This window comes from Anabrus simplex, chromosome 2, assembly GCF_040414725.1.
Source record: "Anabrus simplex isolate iqAnaSimp1 chromosome 2, ASM4041472v1, whole genome shotgun sequence".
NCBI classification, from domain to species: domain Eukaryota; kingdom Metazoa; phylum Arthropoda; class Insecta; order Orthoptera; family Tettigoniidae; genus Anabrus; species Anabrus simplex.
The window spans coordinates 709,467,284-709,485,518 of record NC_090266.1 but is presented as its reverse complement, the minus strand read 5'-3'; the positions used below and the strand labels follow the sequence as shown (position 1 = coordinate 709,485,518).

Below are 18,235 nucleotides of genomic sequence, written 5' to 3'. Positions count from 1 at the left end.
TTTAGTTAACTCGAAATAAACCTTCAACAATTGGACCGTGTTCTGTACACAGGGTAATCGATAAAAGAATACCCATATTTAGAAAAGTGCTGCTTTAAATTGGATGAACATGTTCAGGCGATTGGGGTCTCGAACCCGAGAGGGAAGAAAGGAGTTTCTTTTAAACTGCGGCTAGTAGAAGATCTTTGACCTTGACCAGGTGATGTAACATTGGCTATGAATAGTGCGTCCGCACGTGTGCTGTGTAGCCAAGCCGGTATGGTGTGAACCACCCAACATAAAGCAGAGTTCGTGCCTTGGTTCGCGGATTTCAAACCAAATGTGCTTGGTCAACGTAACTTCAGAACAATTTATCACTGTCACGATGCGCCATTCACCGATGGTTCAATCACTTTAAAGAAGCAAGATGCGTAACGAAAGGAAAATCACCTGGTAGACCAGGAACATCAGAGGAGCGTATTCACTTGTCGAGTGTTATAAGTCCAAAGAAATCTATTGCGTGCGGAATTTGCAAATATTAATACCTAAGACCAATATTCAAAATGTTCTGCATGAACGTCTATAACTGTATGCCTAAAAAACTTCAATTTATACGTTTTGTTTTGCAGATTCTATGTCAGAGGAAATTGACAACAGTGATAATATTTTACTGATGAAGCAACGTCCCATACCATTTCGTGTGTTAACTGTCATAATTGTAGAATTTGGGGATACGAACAACTGAATGCTGCACACGAGTATATTCGTGATTCTCCGAAAGTGAATATTTGGTGGGGTTTATTGCACGACTAAGTTATTAACCTCTTCTTTTACGTTGAGAGAATAATTATGGGGAACATTCATCTGGATATGCTCGAGCCATTTGGTTTTTCCCACAGATACAACAAATCGGACAAGAAAACGGTTTTCATATAATATTCATGCAAGACGTGGCATCGGCGAATTTCGAAGCAAATGTACGCAGCGCAACGAATGCTCAGTTTACGAACTGTTGGATCGGTAGAGGTGACCCTTCATCATTTAAAGTAATAAACTTCATGGTTGGGTTCCGTATTGAGTTAATACTTAACTTAAAATGAATACAAGATTTATTGCTCCACCTTCTCAATACTTAAAATCATACAACGTTTAACAAAACATCACAATATGATAGTGTCAGGTACTGGTTTCGGTCCATTTTTCGGACCATCATCAGGCAAGCCGAAATTGCAAGTAAAAGACATAAACTAAATTAATATGGATGAAAAAGAGGATGGATGGTAGTGGAATGACATACAAGTAAAAACCTTATACATAAGTTACAATAAATATGATCAGAATGTTAAAATTAACAAATGAATAAAATGATTGTGATGTCGTTTAAAATTTCTTGATGCCAAACTCTAGGTTGAAGGTTGGACTCGTGTTGCACATTTAAATTCAAGTGAAGTCTTAGTTTTCTGGAAAGTTCTGAGGGCAAGTTCCACGATGGCGCAGAGGGAATTGTCCAATATGACCAATATAGACTTGACGACTTGAGAAAGCTGGACTTGTTCTATGTAGCTTAAGCAAATGCTGTGTTTAAAGGAAGTCTCAATTCAGTCGGAACCCAAAGAACCTGAAGAACAAAATTAGAATTAACTCGGAAAATCTGATAGAGAAAGTACTAAGGGAGTGTGTGTGTGTGAAATAACGAGTACTCACATTGCACTTGTTTGGAACGAGCTATTGGAAGGAGTGCAACAGACAGAGTGAGCGTCACGCAGCGTAAATCAGCAAGAGAGGAGAAGGGATGCGGAGGGGAAGGATGACGTAAGTGTGAAAGGAGGCAGGGAGGGAGGGAAAGGGAAATGGTTCAGGACGGGTTAGAATAGAGGGAAGTTATTGGAATTTGAGATGGAAGGGGACCCTTAATTGATTTAAAGAAAGGTTTATTAACAGTTGATTTGTTTTTCCTATAATAGGAAATGAAAAGATCGAATAAAATGTTGGGTTTCTCGGTAATTTCGTTAAGATTGTAGTTGGCATTGAAATATTGATCCAAATGTATGTAAAAGCTCTCGATTATGTTGAGTAGAGGTCCCTTTTTAACTATTTCGAGTATGTCCATGTCTGTTTCAATGTTCGTGAAACTATGGTTATAATCGACCATATGTTGGCCGATGGCTGAAAATTTGTTGTATTTAGCTGCGTTAAAATGCTCAGAGTATCTGATATTGAAACTCCTACCGGTCTGCCCTATGTAAGAAATATTTGAACATGTGCTACATCTGATTCTTTAGACCCCTGATTTTGAGTATCTGTTTATTTTATTAATATGTGAAGTGTTATGTAATATTTGCATATTGTTGTTGCTGGTTTTGAAGGCTATTTTCATGCATTTTTTCTTTAAAACATTCGTAATTATGTCAATTCCATTGACATAGGTAAAAGTGGAGATAGAGTCGTGTTTAGAAGGTTCTTTTTTAAGTGTGGTCTTAGGTCGGAATTTGTGTTTACTAATGATATTTTCTATGAACTGATTATTGTAGCCGTTGAATCTAGCGATGTGACGGATAGTATTCAGTTCCGTGTGAAGATCATGGGTACGTTAAATGCTCTATGTATGACACTGTTATAAGTTGCTTTCTTTGTGGGGGAAGAGGTGAAATGAATCTTGTCGAATTGTGACGGCCGATTGAGTGGGTTTTCTATATATCTTGTAGGTTAAGGATTCCTGTTGTCTAGTAATGGTGAGATCCAAAAAAATGATTTTTTGATCTATTTCTGACTCCAAAGTGAACTTAATGTAAGGATCAAGAGCATTATAACGCAGCTAAATACAACAAATTTTCAGCCATCGGCCAACATATGGTCGATTATAACCATAGTTTTACGAACATTGAAACAGACATGGACATACTCGAAATAGTTAAAAAGGGACCTCTACTCAACATAATTGAGAGCTTTTACATACATTTGGATCAATATTTCAATGCCAACTACAATCTTAACGAAATTACCGAGAAACCCAACATTTTATTCGATCTTTTCATTTCCTATTATAGGAAAAACAAATCAACTGTTAATAAACCTTTCTTTAAATCAATTAAGGGTCCCCTTCCATCTCAAATTCCAATAACTTCCCTCTCTTCTAACCCGTCCTGAACCATTTCCCTTTCCCTCCCTCCATGCCTCCTTTCACACTTACGTCATCCTTCCCCTCCGCATCCCTTCTCCTCTCTTGCTGATCTACGCTGCGTGACGCTCACTCTGTCTGTTGCACTCCTTCCAATAGCTCGTTCCAAACAAGTGCAATGTGAGTACTCGTTATTTTACACACACACACTCCCTTAGTACTTTCTCTATTAGATTTTCCGAGTTAATTCTAATTTTGTTCTTCGGGTTCTTTGGGTTCCGACTGAATTGAGACTTCCTTTAAACACAGCATTTGCTTAAGCTACATAGAACAAGTCCAGCTTTCTCAAGTCGTCAAGTCTATATTGGTCATATTGGACAATTCCCTCTGCGCCAACGTGGAACTTGCCCTCAGAACTTTTCAGAAAACTAAGACTTCACTTGAATTTAAATGTGCAACACGAGTCCAACCTTCAACCTAGAGTTTGGCATCAAGAAATTTTAAACGACATCACAATCATTTTATTCATTTGTTAATTTTAACATTCTGATCATATTTATTGTAACTTATGTGTAAGGTTTTTACTTGTATGTCATTCCACTACCACCCATCCTCTTGTTCATCCATATTAATTTAGTTTATGTCTTTTACTTGCAATTTCGGCTTGCCTGATGATGGTCCGAAAAATGGACCGAAACTAGTACCTGACACTATCATATTGTGATGTTTTGTTAAACGTTGTATGATTTTAAGTATTGAGAAGGTGGAGCAATAAATCTTGTATTCATTTTAAGTTAAGTCTTAACTCAATACGGAACCCAACCCTGAAGTTTATTACTTTAAATGATGAAGCTGACCAAGATAAAAGAAAAGCATTTCAATATCTAGGCATTAAATAAAAAAAAAGAGGTGACCCTAATCCCTGGCCGTCTAGAAGCGCCGCTCTCACTCCAATGGAATTCTTCTTCTTATTATTATTCTTCTTCTTGGAATACGTTAAGAATACTGTTTTTGAAGAGTATATAGGTGACTGTGTGCATCTCGGACAAACGACCACTGCTGCCATCGCAACTGTCACTGCAGACATGCTCCAGCGTACGAGGCAAGAAACTGATCCTCGATTCGATGTCTGATAAGCCACTAATGGGGAACGTATAAAATTTGTTAAGGTGTTTAAATAACACCCATTTTACCTCTTCAATTTAAAACCATAATCGCCTGAATATGTTTATCTTAAGTGAAGCAGCGATTTAAAAAAGCAAGGGTATTCATTTTCGATGGCCGTGAATATAGAACACAACGAAGAGACGTTAAGCACAATACACAAATAGCCAACTGGATACCAGTGTGATCCAAGACCACAATCTTCTGATTTAGCGTCGAATTCTATTAACAATAGAACTATGGTGACCTAGGTCATACTTGTTCTGCTGGAAAGGATCTATGGGAAGGTTTATTTTAAGTACAATGTGGTCCTGAAAATCGAATAGTCATTGTGCAAGTAACATTGAAAGTAAAACTTTCTCAAAAGAATTCATAGTATCGAATCTTTTACTACTTTTGCTGATTTTCGTTGTTAAACAGCTTAAATGGTTTCTATCACTCTCTATATCTTACCATAATTGCAGTAGTAGTTGTAGAAATAGGTGAAAAAGTGAAGATCTGTCAAGTTGTGAGCGGCAAGACGAGACGATAATGAACGAGTTCATAATACAGATTATACTTAATCCTCTCATTTTCTAGTCCACATGGAAAATGACAAAAGTGGATAAAATTAATATGGAGAATTAAACAAAAGTTATAGAATAAAAATGAGGCGGTAGCACATCTCAAACCCGAGACGCCCGTGTGGAAGTCAGAGACACTATCACTGGCTCAGAGGTGCAACATGTATGCAGGCTATTAAATATTTAAGGGCCACGTTTTCGTCAAACAAGGACCAATGGCACAAACATTCGGACCCTGAGTCTATTTATTTTTGACGTAGATCAGCCCCCAAATTTAGAACGAAATCGATAACCACATTAGATGTGGCCTTTCCTTGTTACATTATAACTTCGTTAAATTTATGTTCATAATTAAATTGTGTACTTACCTGATACGTATTCCAGCTATCATCATTTTCCAAATCTCTCTTCTTCCGGATGGAGAACGACAACATTCTGGATGGCATATATTCTGTCTGCAAATCAGGTAGTACCATTCGTTCTTCAAACTCACTCTTCTCGTGTTCCGGGTCATGTTCTATAACTGAATAAATTAATTGTTCTTACAACAGACCCAATTAAATACCAAGTTACTGAAACATTTTACTATCATAAAAATGTACACACAATTACCCACATATTATAACACAACGTGTATTATCTCTCGTCACTTATTAGCCATGTCTCTGAAATACGATGATTTGGATAAGAAGGGAGTAGGGACAAAAGTTAGTCAGCTAATATCTTCGTCGATGGGTGGTAATTGGAGAATCAAGGATGTTAAATTCCTTCTTCAAGTATCCTTGGTTGAAGTTTGACCCTGTTCTGGATAATGCATGGACCTCAACCAGCTTTATGAACACATGCCTTCGTCAAGAACTCTGAATCTGTAAACGAGCCTTTCAGTCATTGCTTACTTCCGACTGAGTTAAGATTCTTCCAGTTAATTTAAATCTATGTCCGGCTCCGCGACTAACTGGTTAGCCTGCTGACCTTTGGTTCAACGGGCCTTGAATTTGATTCCCGGCCACGTCGGGGATTTCAGCCTTCGTTAGTTAAATCTTCCTGCTGGGGGGCTGGGTGCTTCTGCAGTCTTCAATATTAGATATCTTCCTAGGTAAGAACCCATCCTTACAGGCACAGTTCGACCATGCACCAGGCATTTCCGGAGGCCAAACGCCATTTTTTATTGTTGTTGTTGATTCGTTATTCCCAAGTAAGGAATGCGCTTGAGCTTGTTTAACACAATGTTTCTTATTTTTTTCCCCAGTATGTCTTCATTCGTTCACTGAGTTTCTTTTTGTGCTGTGTTGTCCAACCTGTATATCATCGCCGTTCGGGCAAGTGGTCGTGTCTCACAATGCTCTTCCTTTCCATTATTTCCCTTAAGACTGGTCACGCCTCCCAGCCAAAGATGGATGTGCAGTCCAATAGAACAATTTTCGTTGTGTTAATTTTCGTATGCTAATGTGTAAAGGAAAATGAACCCTAAGTACATTATACCGCAGGAGTGCGTAAATAAGTCGTGCAAACATACAGTACATCCCTAGAATGCTGTAGCCTACTGTAAGGTGGCTGGGAAGCGAGACCAGTCTTAAGGAAAATACAGTAATGGATAGGAAGAGCATTGGGAGAAATGACCTTTTGCCCGAATAGCGATAATATTTTCGTTTAGGTTTCTCTGCAAACTTATATTTACTTACTACGATTCTAAACTTTGTTCTACGTTGAATAGTTCTTCAGTACCGTAATACCAATTTCTTGTAATCTTCGTTTATTTCCACTAAACAATTATTTCGGGTTTTTGGGGATAATGCTCGGTTAATAAATGTATTTGTCAGCCCGTTGTTATCAATTCTGTATATGTTTCCATAGAATTTACATCTTTTTTTGAATTGTATCTGTGATTTTTTTTCTTGTGACTTGATACATTTCGTCCAAATTCCATTTTTGTATTTTGGCCTAGGATTTTTCTAAGAATTTTCATCTCTTGTTTTTTGATGTTTTTTATTTGTGATCTGCTTCCAGTTATCAGGCTTTTGCATGAAGCATCTTGTTTGATGACTGTCATAATTTTTCATTTTTTGCAGTCGTTTTTTTGTATCTGTTCCAGGTGATTTTCTAAGCAAGCTCTTTGAAAATTAGCAGTTCGTTCATTGTTCGCTTCCTGATTTATCCCTGGTGGTTGAATAATTTCGCATAGATACTTTACGTTATCTGCTAAGAAGATTTTCCGAATTTGGTGATCAATGGTTGGCTGTCGAATCTTCATTTAGTTCCTTTTCAAATGAAATTTGTTTTCCGGTTTTTGCCGCTATTTTATGAAAATTTTCTATGATATAGATTAATTCTTCCCTGTTGGCGGAAAGGATTGCTAGGTCATCTGCAAACGCTAAGCAATCAGGGTGAATTTCGTTTTTAAGAATATTTATCCCATAATTTGTTTTCATTACGAATCACTATTATTATTATTATTATTATTATTATTATTATTATTATTATTATTATTATTATTATTATTATTATTATTATTATTATTATTATTATTGTAACTGTACCAGGGGTACACCTTCCCTGGCTATTTAAACTGCGCGCCTTCTCTACGGCCATCGATGCCAACGGGCTTGAACTTTTAACCTCCCAAAAACTTACTTCTTCAGTAATGAGATGGCTCTGCCGTCTATTTAATAATGCTCCCTACTGGACTAAAATCAAACTACTGGGAAGAGTAATATTTATTTTTGGAGTTGGTAAACTTTTTCTGATGATTTTTTAAGGTACGGAAGTTGTTAACACTTCAGCTGGTTCCCCCTCTATTGCAATCTACCTATCAGATGCTTGTAAATATGTTCTCTAGCCAATCGATCCCGGGGGTATGTATGGGAAATCAGCCTATCAGCAAAGTGTAATGCCAATTTAATCTGGAAGCTTCCCCTACGGAACTCTAAAAGCAGGGCACTTTAGGGCCGTCTTGTCTGAATTGCTCCAATATATTTTCTATATTCCATATTCTTATATTCTTAAACTGTTACTGTGGTTTTTGAAAAGGGAGCAGAAAAGAAAAGGAAATTTTGAAAATGCATACTAAATTTAAAATTTTCTTGGTGTGGTTATGTCCATTGCCTAGGCCTTGCCGCTTCTTCCCCACTACTCCACGGATAACACCGTAAACAATTATTATTGTTATTATTATTATTATTATTATTATTATTATTATTATTATTATTATTATTATTATTATTATTATTATTATTATTATTATTATTATAAAAGTTGGTATGATTTTCTTAATAGCTTCTAATTGTGTTAATCCGTAATAGAAATATTTGTTACGATAATCAACCCTTGTAAAAAAATACTAAATGGTTGACAAATACTATTGGGTTCTGTGGAAAGTTCTTGGTGCTTCCATAGATGGAAATGAAACAAATATTTATATAAGAGGGATACTTATTCATTATAGTATTACAAATATATGTACTCACTGAGGCTTGAATAGATTGGAATGAGATACAACCTTTGAAAAATTTGATTTTTCAAACTAGGTTTTTTTTGTAGCCCATTCTGTATTATATTCTGGGCCGATGACCTTCGATGTTAGGCCCCTTTAAACAACAAGCAAGTATTATATTCTGCTGAAATAATTATGTAAATATCATGATTACTTTTGATGTCCGGCTCCATGGCTATATGGTTAGCGTGCTGGATTTTGGTCAGAGAGGTCCCGGGTTCGATTCCCGGTAGGGCCGGGAATTTTACCCATCATTGGTTAATTTCGCCGGCTCAAGGGCTGGGTGTATGTGTCGTCTTCATCATCATTTCATCCTCACCACGATGCACAGGTCGCCTACTAAAACCCACTAAAACCCATACGCCATTTAATTTCATTACTTTTGATGGCGTGAATAAAAAGTAAAATGCTGCATTTTAGCAGTTGGTGACAGGTTTGTCTGAGAAAACGTTATCCCTCATTTTCCATGAACTACATTTTACAAATCTGTTTAACTCGTAACGTCTAAACTATGTGGTGTATCTTAATGATGTTTTCCTTGTATTCATAGGAATAATATCAACAACAAAAAACTGATCAGAATCATGTGCCTGTTGTTGATAGATATTCGGACAAAAATTGTCTGTATGCAAAAATGTAACCAAAGTGTGCCATATTAAAGTAACACAAAATTAAAATTACTAATTTTGGAAATATACTGCAAAACGTGGTGAAATGGTTTTCAAGGGATCGTGTGTTATCCGCATATAAAGTGGAAGATAATTAAGTAAGTACAGGTTAATGTACAAAACATTAAATTCATTTTTGTTGAAATTTTGCATACACTATATTGTAAAAGCTGCATGTACAATATGCATAGCTATTATACGTTATTAATATTTAATAATGCTGAACTTATTACTGATATATTGTAGCTCTGCTAAGCTTAATTCTTACGGGGAAAACTCGTTAACCATAGTCAGTTTCGTACGTGAATCCGAACAATGACATTTACTACACAATCACTTAACTGCTAATTTACACTCATTAAGATTTCATCAGAAGTACAGATATATTTTCGTAACACTCCTATAGCTGCAAGGCCATTTTATCACGTCGAACCGCTTCATCTAATTCGTCTTCCTCGTCCTCTTCGTCACCAGCTGGCATCGGCATCATTTTCGACTTCATCTAAGTTATAAGTTTACGAAGTGAGTTTAACACACTGTTTAATCACACAGACACTTCTTCAATACACTAAGAACAACATGACAGAACTGTATTGAGCCGTATCCGACCGCCCCATAATAATAATTGGAATATTATTTGACCATATATGTGAATTTATTAATAAAAGATACAGTCTAATATGTTAAAGCATCGTATCCCAAGATAGTTAATACCGGATGTTGAGCAAGACTGTAAGTCGCTGGATGTTGCTTCATATTTCCGCATGACCGTGAGAAAGTAAGCGTACCCAAGCGCTGGCAAGGACCGACACGTGTATTACATGCTGACCAAGCAAGATATTTCAGCCAATGGGAATTTAAGGATTTGGCAAACATGGAGGCTACACCGCGTCATATATTAATTCCAGGATGACCAACATGCTCTGTGGATAAAGTCAGTTTCTGTAGACAATCGGTTTTCCACAGTTTCTGAAGTTAGATATATTTGGTAATGTATTATAGAAATTGGTGGAAGAGATTTGCTAATGTTTGAGCTGTGTTTTATAAATATATCACAATAAGTATTGTATCATCATACATGACGAACTCTCTGATTGGTGGTTGGTTCAGATACCCGGGAACCCCAACAATATTAGCGTCACCGAAGCCTCCTCAGTAATCCAAGCTCTGGAGAGCGTCATTCTGTAGCAAAAATTTGAGCAGTACGGATGTATTAACTCGGCATTCTGTAGCAAAAATTTGAGCAGTACGGATGTATTAACTCGGCACTCTGTAGGAAAAGTTTGAGCAGTGCGGATGTACCAACTCTGTGACTGGTGGTTGTAATTAACGTGGCGTTATTCCAGAAATAGTAACTGGTTCTCATTGATGCTTCAAATTGTGCAGTCGTACTATTTACTGTGCTTTGACAGAGTTTACTTTTAATCGATAAAGACGGTGTAGTGACCGCTGAGTAACAAGTGTTGTGGAAACGTGCTAGTGTTTCACTATTTCGCGACGGGCGCGTATTCGCGTGGAACTTCCGTACCGAACCGTGGGCTGCTTTTAAAACTGTAATTTTACCCTTTTAGTGAAGTGTGTTATATATATGTGAATCAGTGTGTTAGCTGATCTGGTAAAAGAAAGGGTATCTCGGCTCGCAGCATTAAGCAGTGAAGAGGTTATCAATAATAGTCTTCTGTGTTCCAGTGAATTGTTTTCCAGCAAGATGATGGATACACCTGCAGAGGAAGGAAGTGCATTCCCACATGTTAAGGATGTGATTAACATGGTGTAGATCCCAAAATTAGTGGGGATGTAAGCTGCTATCCTGGTTCCCCGAGAGTCATCATAAAGTAAGATGCACGTATTATATATGGCATGATATGTAAGTTATGTTAAGGTACTAGGGCAGTGTAGATAGAATTTTTATTTTCATTTAAAGTAAGCCTGACGGCATGTATTTGTTTAATTTGGTTACTATAGTAGATTCGGATACGAGATTAATGCATGTTTATTTTATTTTCATTTTGATTTATGATTAGATGTTTGGGAAAATGAGGGATTGATAGGATCAGTTATTGTTGTAAATATAGTACTTAGCGTAGGATATTCCGAGTTTTCCTGAAATATATGCTAGAAGGGCTAGATCGACAGGTTCATTTTTGTATTACGTCAAACACGTATCAATTCATTTTATTTCGGTCATTCAGAGAGACAGGTATAGCTATTTTGCATGATGCATGGTTTTACAGAAGCTGCCAGAAGGAGCTGCAGAACGTCGTTGTTAAATTAAGATCTTTGAAGTTAAGTTGGATTCTGTTTGCCTGATGGTCTGCCAAGGACTTGAACAGCGTCTCGTTATGTGGAAAGGCCAGTAGGATTCATGAGGAATGATGAGATAATAATTGCATGCTTAATTATAATGTATTGGTACAGGCCGATTGTATGCCTGACAAGATAGAGAGAAATTGTGCAGATGTGTGTGTGCCTGCCTAGCGTCTTCTGAGTATATTGTGATCAGAATGGACAGTGTTAATTCCAGACTATTGAGTCTGATGTTGTTAAATGGCCCAAGCATGCTAAGAAGCACTTAATATACGGGAGTTTCCGTGTAGTTGATGATGGGCGTTATCTCATGGCAAGTTGAGTCCTGGCCTGTGTTATCGGCATGTGTGAAAGAGACAGTATTTCCTTGTGGCGGCCACGGGAGACAAAATCCAATCTTTAGCGTAGTGGAGTTCTATATTTCTTTACAGCTCGTAATCTACCCGGAAGTACATGACGGATGACCGCGCTGTTGAGCGCTCAAACGCAGCAGAAGGAGGCAATGTTGCCCATTGCTTTCTTCATGACATCAAGGATTATTTATATGTTTTTCTCTTACAGGATGGTTTTACCTTATTATTTTGTGATTGTATACCTTGTCTCGTTGTTTTTAAAGGGAACAGCCCGAGTGCTGATGTATTGTTGGTTCATCTAGTTCTGTCTAGATCTTTTGTAGTGAACCGGGATTCACATTAGAAGCAGTGTAGCATTTAAGACTTTACTCGATATCCGATGTATATATATGTTTAGTTTGATTATTTGAATTATTGTAAATATAGTGTAGGATTTGCCCCTAGTATTTTGCATACCTTACATAGCGTCCGGTGCGTCTTAATTATTTTTCTTTCCGTCGTAATTTTTCATACAATGTAACTTTGATTTTACGGAAATAGTTGACTCTCGGGAGTAACTTAATTTTGAAACCGTATCGTTGGGATGCGATAATGTGAAACTCCATACCGAAATACCAATGGCAGTGTTTGCATACACTTGTTGCCATACAACATAAACATTGGACTATGAGAAGGTACTCAGTCTTGATTTTTATATATGTTCTTTATTGAACTTGTTTTTCTTTTAATGTCAAATTTGTATTATCACTCATTTAACGTTTCTGATTTCGATTTATTTTATTACTTTGAGTTCATTTTTTTTTACAAGTTATTATTTTTTTATTCAATTATTTTCGTGTGATTTGATCGGGGATATTTGTTAATAAATCCATCTTACCCCCTATGATTGTTTCTCATTCGTGTTATACCTCCATTTCCTGTCATTGATTGCTATTTTAGTGTTGAACTTCGACTTTTATCCTGACCCAATCGACAACCAACCCACACTCTGCCCAACCCTGAGTTAGTCGGATGTTCATACAGGAATGGAGGCATCGTCCTAGAGGGTATTTACCCCTGGGTACGGTACAGTATATTCCCTAGTTAGAACAAGTAACTGAAGCAACTGAAGATGGGTAAATCTGTAATCGGTTGAAAGTACTCCAACCATGGAGTAATGTTGTCATTCATTGGAAGTTCTTATTGTCATTACCTAATGGACGTAAACACAGAAGGATGAAATTAGGTTTTCACACGATCATGACTCTTTCTAGTCATAATGCTGTAAGTTATGCCGAGTGTTGCTATCAGATATTTAACTTCAGCTTGGGGATTTTTTGTATTTCACTCAGAAAGTTCCACTTACCTTCAAGTTCTATTCGTTTCAGCTCTGCTATTTCGCTAAGGTAATCTTCTTGTTGAAATGAAGTGTGTGTGTGCTTCTGGTCGTTCCAAAAACCTATCAGCATAGGAGAGAGAACAGAGACTGTGACGAAAGTCGATACAGCAGGAAGTAAGTAGTTCATGATGAATTCTTTTTTCGGTTTTCACCCTTAGTGCTACTCCAGTACGTATCTGCAAGAGAAATACAGAACTATACTGAAATGAATATGCATTTAATACGTCACAACGGTTGAATATAGGATGGTCTGAATAATTTTTATTCTGGCGAAGAACTTAGTAACTATGTTACCTTCACTTTAAAGAAACGAGTGCAGATGAGCACCACATGCATGGTCCCTCTTTATTCTCCTTCCTAATGACAGCTTGTACGGGTCCATTCACAAACGTCAACCCATATACTCGCATGCATATGAGATGGGTAGTTACAGTATTGCTTTCGATACTTAACATTACCCAGTTTTTAAACATCTTCTCCGTAAAGATATGAATATCACCAAGAAGCTGTTTTGGGACCAAACAGGTCACTGAAGTTGATAAAGGAGGGGTGCGCTTCCTAACTGATGAGCCGAAGACGCACTGGGGAAACCCATTGGTACCCGTATGATTGAACTACCTGCGTTTGTTTCATGTTTTCAATCTGAAACAAATTAAACTTTGCTCATGGGAACTCAACATTTGTTCAAATGAGCTACAATATATTAAATTCATACTTCGACGTTTGCCTTTTACTTTAATTTTCACTTCAAATACGAAGCCCAGATAGAAAAACAGATTGTTCCAGAATTAGAAATTAGGAAATTATTTCTACGATATACACCAGACTATGGTATTTAAAGGCGCTACACCGGGAGAGGAGAACTACCATTTGTCTGATCTGTGTTATTATTTGCAGTATTACTGGATTTGTAAAACGTAATTGTAGTTTCTACTTGGAGAGTTCACCATTGTGGCCGGGGGACTTTCCACCCAGTTGGTCCAAGTTCGATTTCCGGCTCTAAACGAATGTAATACTGGTTTGAGGGACTTATTCAGGATACACCTTTGTTCTAACTCGATTTTCAAGAAGGTTCCCACCGGGCGAGTTGGCCGTATAGTTAGGAGCGCGCGGCTGTGAGCTTGCATCCGGGAGATAGTGGGTTCGAATCCCACTGTCAGCAGCCCTCAAGATGGTTTTCCGTCGTTTCCCATAAGGCTACGGCCGCTTCCTTCCAACTCCTAGGCCATTTCTATCCCATCGTCATATAAATATGAAGGATTTTGTTGTATGAGTTTCATATCATATTTATCAAATTTAATAGCGTCATGCTGAATTGAGCATTTCGTTGATGCTGTTGTTGCGTTAAGAGAGTAACGTGTGTTATCGTGAGAGATTACGACATTTGTTTGAGGAGTAATGAAACCTTAATTTTAAATATTTAAATTTACCATCAATAACCACTTAGTTCGGATTTTGGTATTTTTCAGAAGTAACCAACGACATTGTAGATAAGTCGAATCTTCATCTGCAACCACCAACGTTGTAGTTCGGCTGGATCTTTACCAGTGATTCGTTATGATGAATGTGGGTTTCAATGATTATTGATTATGTTGTAATTCCATTAGGGCAACTTTCATTTAGTTGTATTTCGGCAAGATTTAGTTGGACGTTATATGTGATAGGACTGTGCCGGTCAATTGATATGGCCATGATTATTTTAAATTAATTTGTATTTGTATTTATTTATTTAAGGGTTTGTTTAAATATTATGAGTGATATTGTTACTAGTGTTTGGAGTTAGGTCTCGGAGGGTAGTTCAATGGGATACAGAAGTCGTTGGCGCTGTTGAAACTCAGCCAGTTGGGATACATTTTCAGAATTAGCACTGCGTAACCTAGTCTGGTATACTTTCTAAGGGCACAATCAAAAATTCTACCTTTACAATACTAATAAATTGTATTAAATTAGAATGACATTAACAAGTTTCGGGACATGTTTCGTCCTTCTTTTTGGACATCAGCCAAAAGTTCTTATACAATAAGTAAAATAGACAAGGTAATAATCTGATACATATTAAAATACGTTTCGGGATGCCGAAAACGTCAAGTTCAAATACGTGATGAAATTTGAAACGTATTTCAATGTGTATCAGTTTGTGACCTTGTAAATTTTACTAATTTTATAAGAACTTTTGGCTTATGATGTCCAAAAAGAAGGATGAAACATGTTCCGAAACTTCTTAATGTCATTCTAATTAAACACAATGTTTTAGTATTGTAAAGGTGGAATCTTCATTTGTACCCTTAATAAGTATACAATCCACAATACGGGCTTTGCAATGTAATTCATTTTTTGCGGTAGTCTGGCATATTTATTAATAACCCATGAAATCCCATCTAATGGTGATTGGTTCTAACCACTAGTGGACGGTTATTGATTTTTGCTTTTGTACTCCATGTTTATTGAAATTGTAAGTGATAGTTTATTATTGACGAGTTTATGAGTACATTTGATTGTTGTTGAAGGGTTGTAAATAATTATTTTGATCATACAGCCTGCTGTTGTACGTTTTGCGAGAGCGGTTTGACTCAGCGACGGTGAAGTCGATTTACTTATTAGTTGTCCACATGTAATAAGTGGTTTCTGTGTCGTATAATCTTTTTAGTGTGATGGAACGTTAAAACACACAAATTTGTAAATATGCAATTATTTTCAGACCAACCTGTGAACAAACAGTGAAATGTGTATTTAAGTCCACGACAAGTTCTTTTACATTCGAACGCTTTGTTGAGCATAACTTTTCCAGTTTTTCTTTTTTTTTTTGCTATTTGCTTTACGTCGCACCGACACAGATAGGTCTTATGGCGACGATGGGATAGGAAAGGCCTAGGAATGGGAAGGAAGCGGCCGTGGTCTTATTTAAGGTACAGCCCCAGCATTTGCCTGGTGTGAAAATGGGAAACCACGGAAAACCATCTTCAGGGCTGCCGACAGTGGGGTTCGAACACACTATCTCCCGGATGCAAGCTCATAGCTGCGCGCCTCTAACTGCACGGCCAACTCACCCGGTGTTTTAATTATTCATGTTACGAATCTGAAGATTAATTATTACTAATATTTTATTTTAATGTAACAATTTCAGAATATCTTACGATTTTAGAAGTGGTTAACTTGTTCATTTGAACCATAGGTTTTCTTGGTGTGGCTTTAAGCACGATGTCAGTTTTATAGCAAGCGATGCAGTTATTACTCTTGTTTGATTTTTGCCTTCAGTTATTTGGAACTGAACTTCAGGGCCTTAAGCTGAAATGAGAAGCATATTTGACTTCATCAAATGTTAGTTAAGAGTTAACAATCGGTTAAAGTTCAATTGAAGGTTATATCCTATCAGTTAACGTTTCAGTCGATGATTGTCTGGTACCATTTTGGCGATTTTAATCATTGGACATAACTTACTATAAATGAGAATAGAGATCTATATCCGAGAAACCGCAGACAACTTGAACTACTGTTTAATTTGAAATCCACTTTAGTTGCTTTAGTTTTCAGGTTCTTTCTTTTTAGTTAATCGCGGTATTAAACAATTTCAACCTCAGGAGGCTATATAGCTAAGCAGTGATTCAATGTATTGTTATAGTTTATTTTCCTCAGAGATTTTACTCTGAATGTTATGTTTCCTTGTCGACGTAACAGTCTCATTTTATTTCTTTTATTCATGTTCATTTTGATTTCTATTCTTTACATGAATATTGAGTCAGTAAAATTATTTCGTATTATTCCAAGTAGTTAATATATTCCTCTTAACCTGTCGATCAGAAGATGATGTGACTACAACGGACAGCAACCACCGCCTGAGATTAAGAAGACTTCATGAGTTTATGCTCATGGTGCAGAGGCCCTGATATCGTAATAGGAAAGGTTACAGTATGTATGTATGTATGTATGTATGTATGTATGTATGTATGTATGTACTGTATGTATGTATGTATGTATGTATGTATGTATGTATGTATGTATGTATGTATGTATGTATGTATGTATGTATGTATGTATGTTAACTTGAGCTTCTGTGAATCGAACATGATTTTCTTTGAAAAGTTAAGAAACCTATTTTATTTATTTCCAGAATGTGCGAATTACAGTTGTTCTATAAACTAAGAATAAATGTATTTAGACGCGAGAAAATGTGTAAGCAGTGTGAATATTTAACCAATTGTCATAAAAATTTCACCTTGGTGGTGTTTTAGAACACTGGCTGTCGATTTAATTGAACAAATATAGGCCTATGTTATTCCTTCAGTAAGTTGTTAAGTTTTCTGTTGGTACCTCTGACTGCTCAAGTAATTTGATCGGAAAGAGTGAATCTTTTGAGGAATCTGGCGTAATCATCTAACGGTCAATGAACAGTACTGGTCTGATGCACGTAGTGTAAAATGTCGGTGTTTCACGTTTGGAAGTGACCAGGAATGTGATGGTGTAATATTCATCCTGCTGTAGAGCCTATTTGGGCATACATAACAAACGCTTTTCATACACAGAATTCGTGAGGCCGTCATAAGATCCTTGCTTGCTTTCGTACATGTGTCTTCACTAATTGAATAATTAAAGCAATGACGTCAGTAAATAACAAACAACACAAAACATTTTTATTGACAAATTAACATTTCAGAGAAGCCAATAGTCAACACTTGGACATTTATTTAGTGTGACTTGAGCTGACGTAGGTGTGAAGAGTAAGTAAGGAAACTACCTGAACCCCCTGTGTCAAAATTACAGCAGATAACTGCCAGCTGCAGGAGGGAAATCTATCTCAACAAAATGCCAATTGTGATAGGAGTCTTTTAAATATCGTAGTAATACCATTAGAACTTAACGTGTTGCTGCAGCACCAGGATGAGTAGTAGCAGTTCGACGTAACAAAGCATGGAATTAGTGGATTGAGAAGGGACGAGCATACGGCGAAAATACGATTAGCATATCATGATACAGACCGCGATTGAATATCTTACGTCTAAAATACCGGACGAAGGCCAACTTATCGAAAATATCATTGTTTAATATGAATGCAGCCTACATGAAGTGGCGCGTAACAACTAACATCACTATGATCGCTACTTGAGAGGCAATCTGAAATCGAAAACCTGACGGTACCATCGTCCGTTATGTCACCCTCTACCATACAGAATACTGACCGGCTGTAAAAGAAGCAAACGTCGACTAAGTACTGTGGTGA

At 37.0% G+C, this 18,235-nt stretch overlaps 1 protein-coding gene across 1 annotated transcript in view; it reads right to left on the bottom strand.

Moving 5' to 3' along the window:
• The window catches only part of LOC136863056 (neprilysin-4), a 187,023-nt gene that overhangs the window by 140,816 nt on the left and 27,972 nt on the right, over nt 1-18,235 (bottom strand). The window contains exons 2-3 of the mRNA XM_067139384.2: nt 12,988-13,196; nt 5,193-5,347 (exon numbers count right to left, since the gene is read on the bottom strand). Coding sequence (XP_066995485.2) covers nt 5,193-5,347; nt 12,988-13,147 — 315 coding nt within the window. The 5' untranslated portion in view covers nt 13,148-13,196. The remainder of the gene's footprint in view (nt 1-5,192; nt 5,348-12,987; nt 13,197-18,235) is intronic.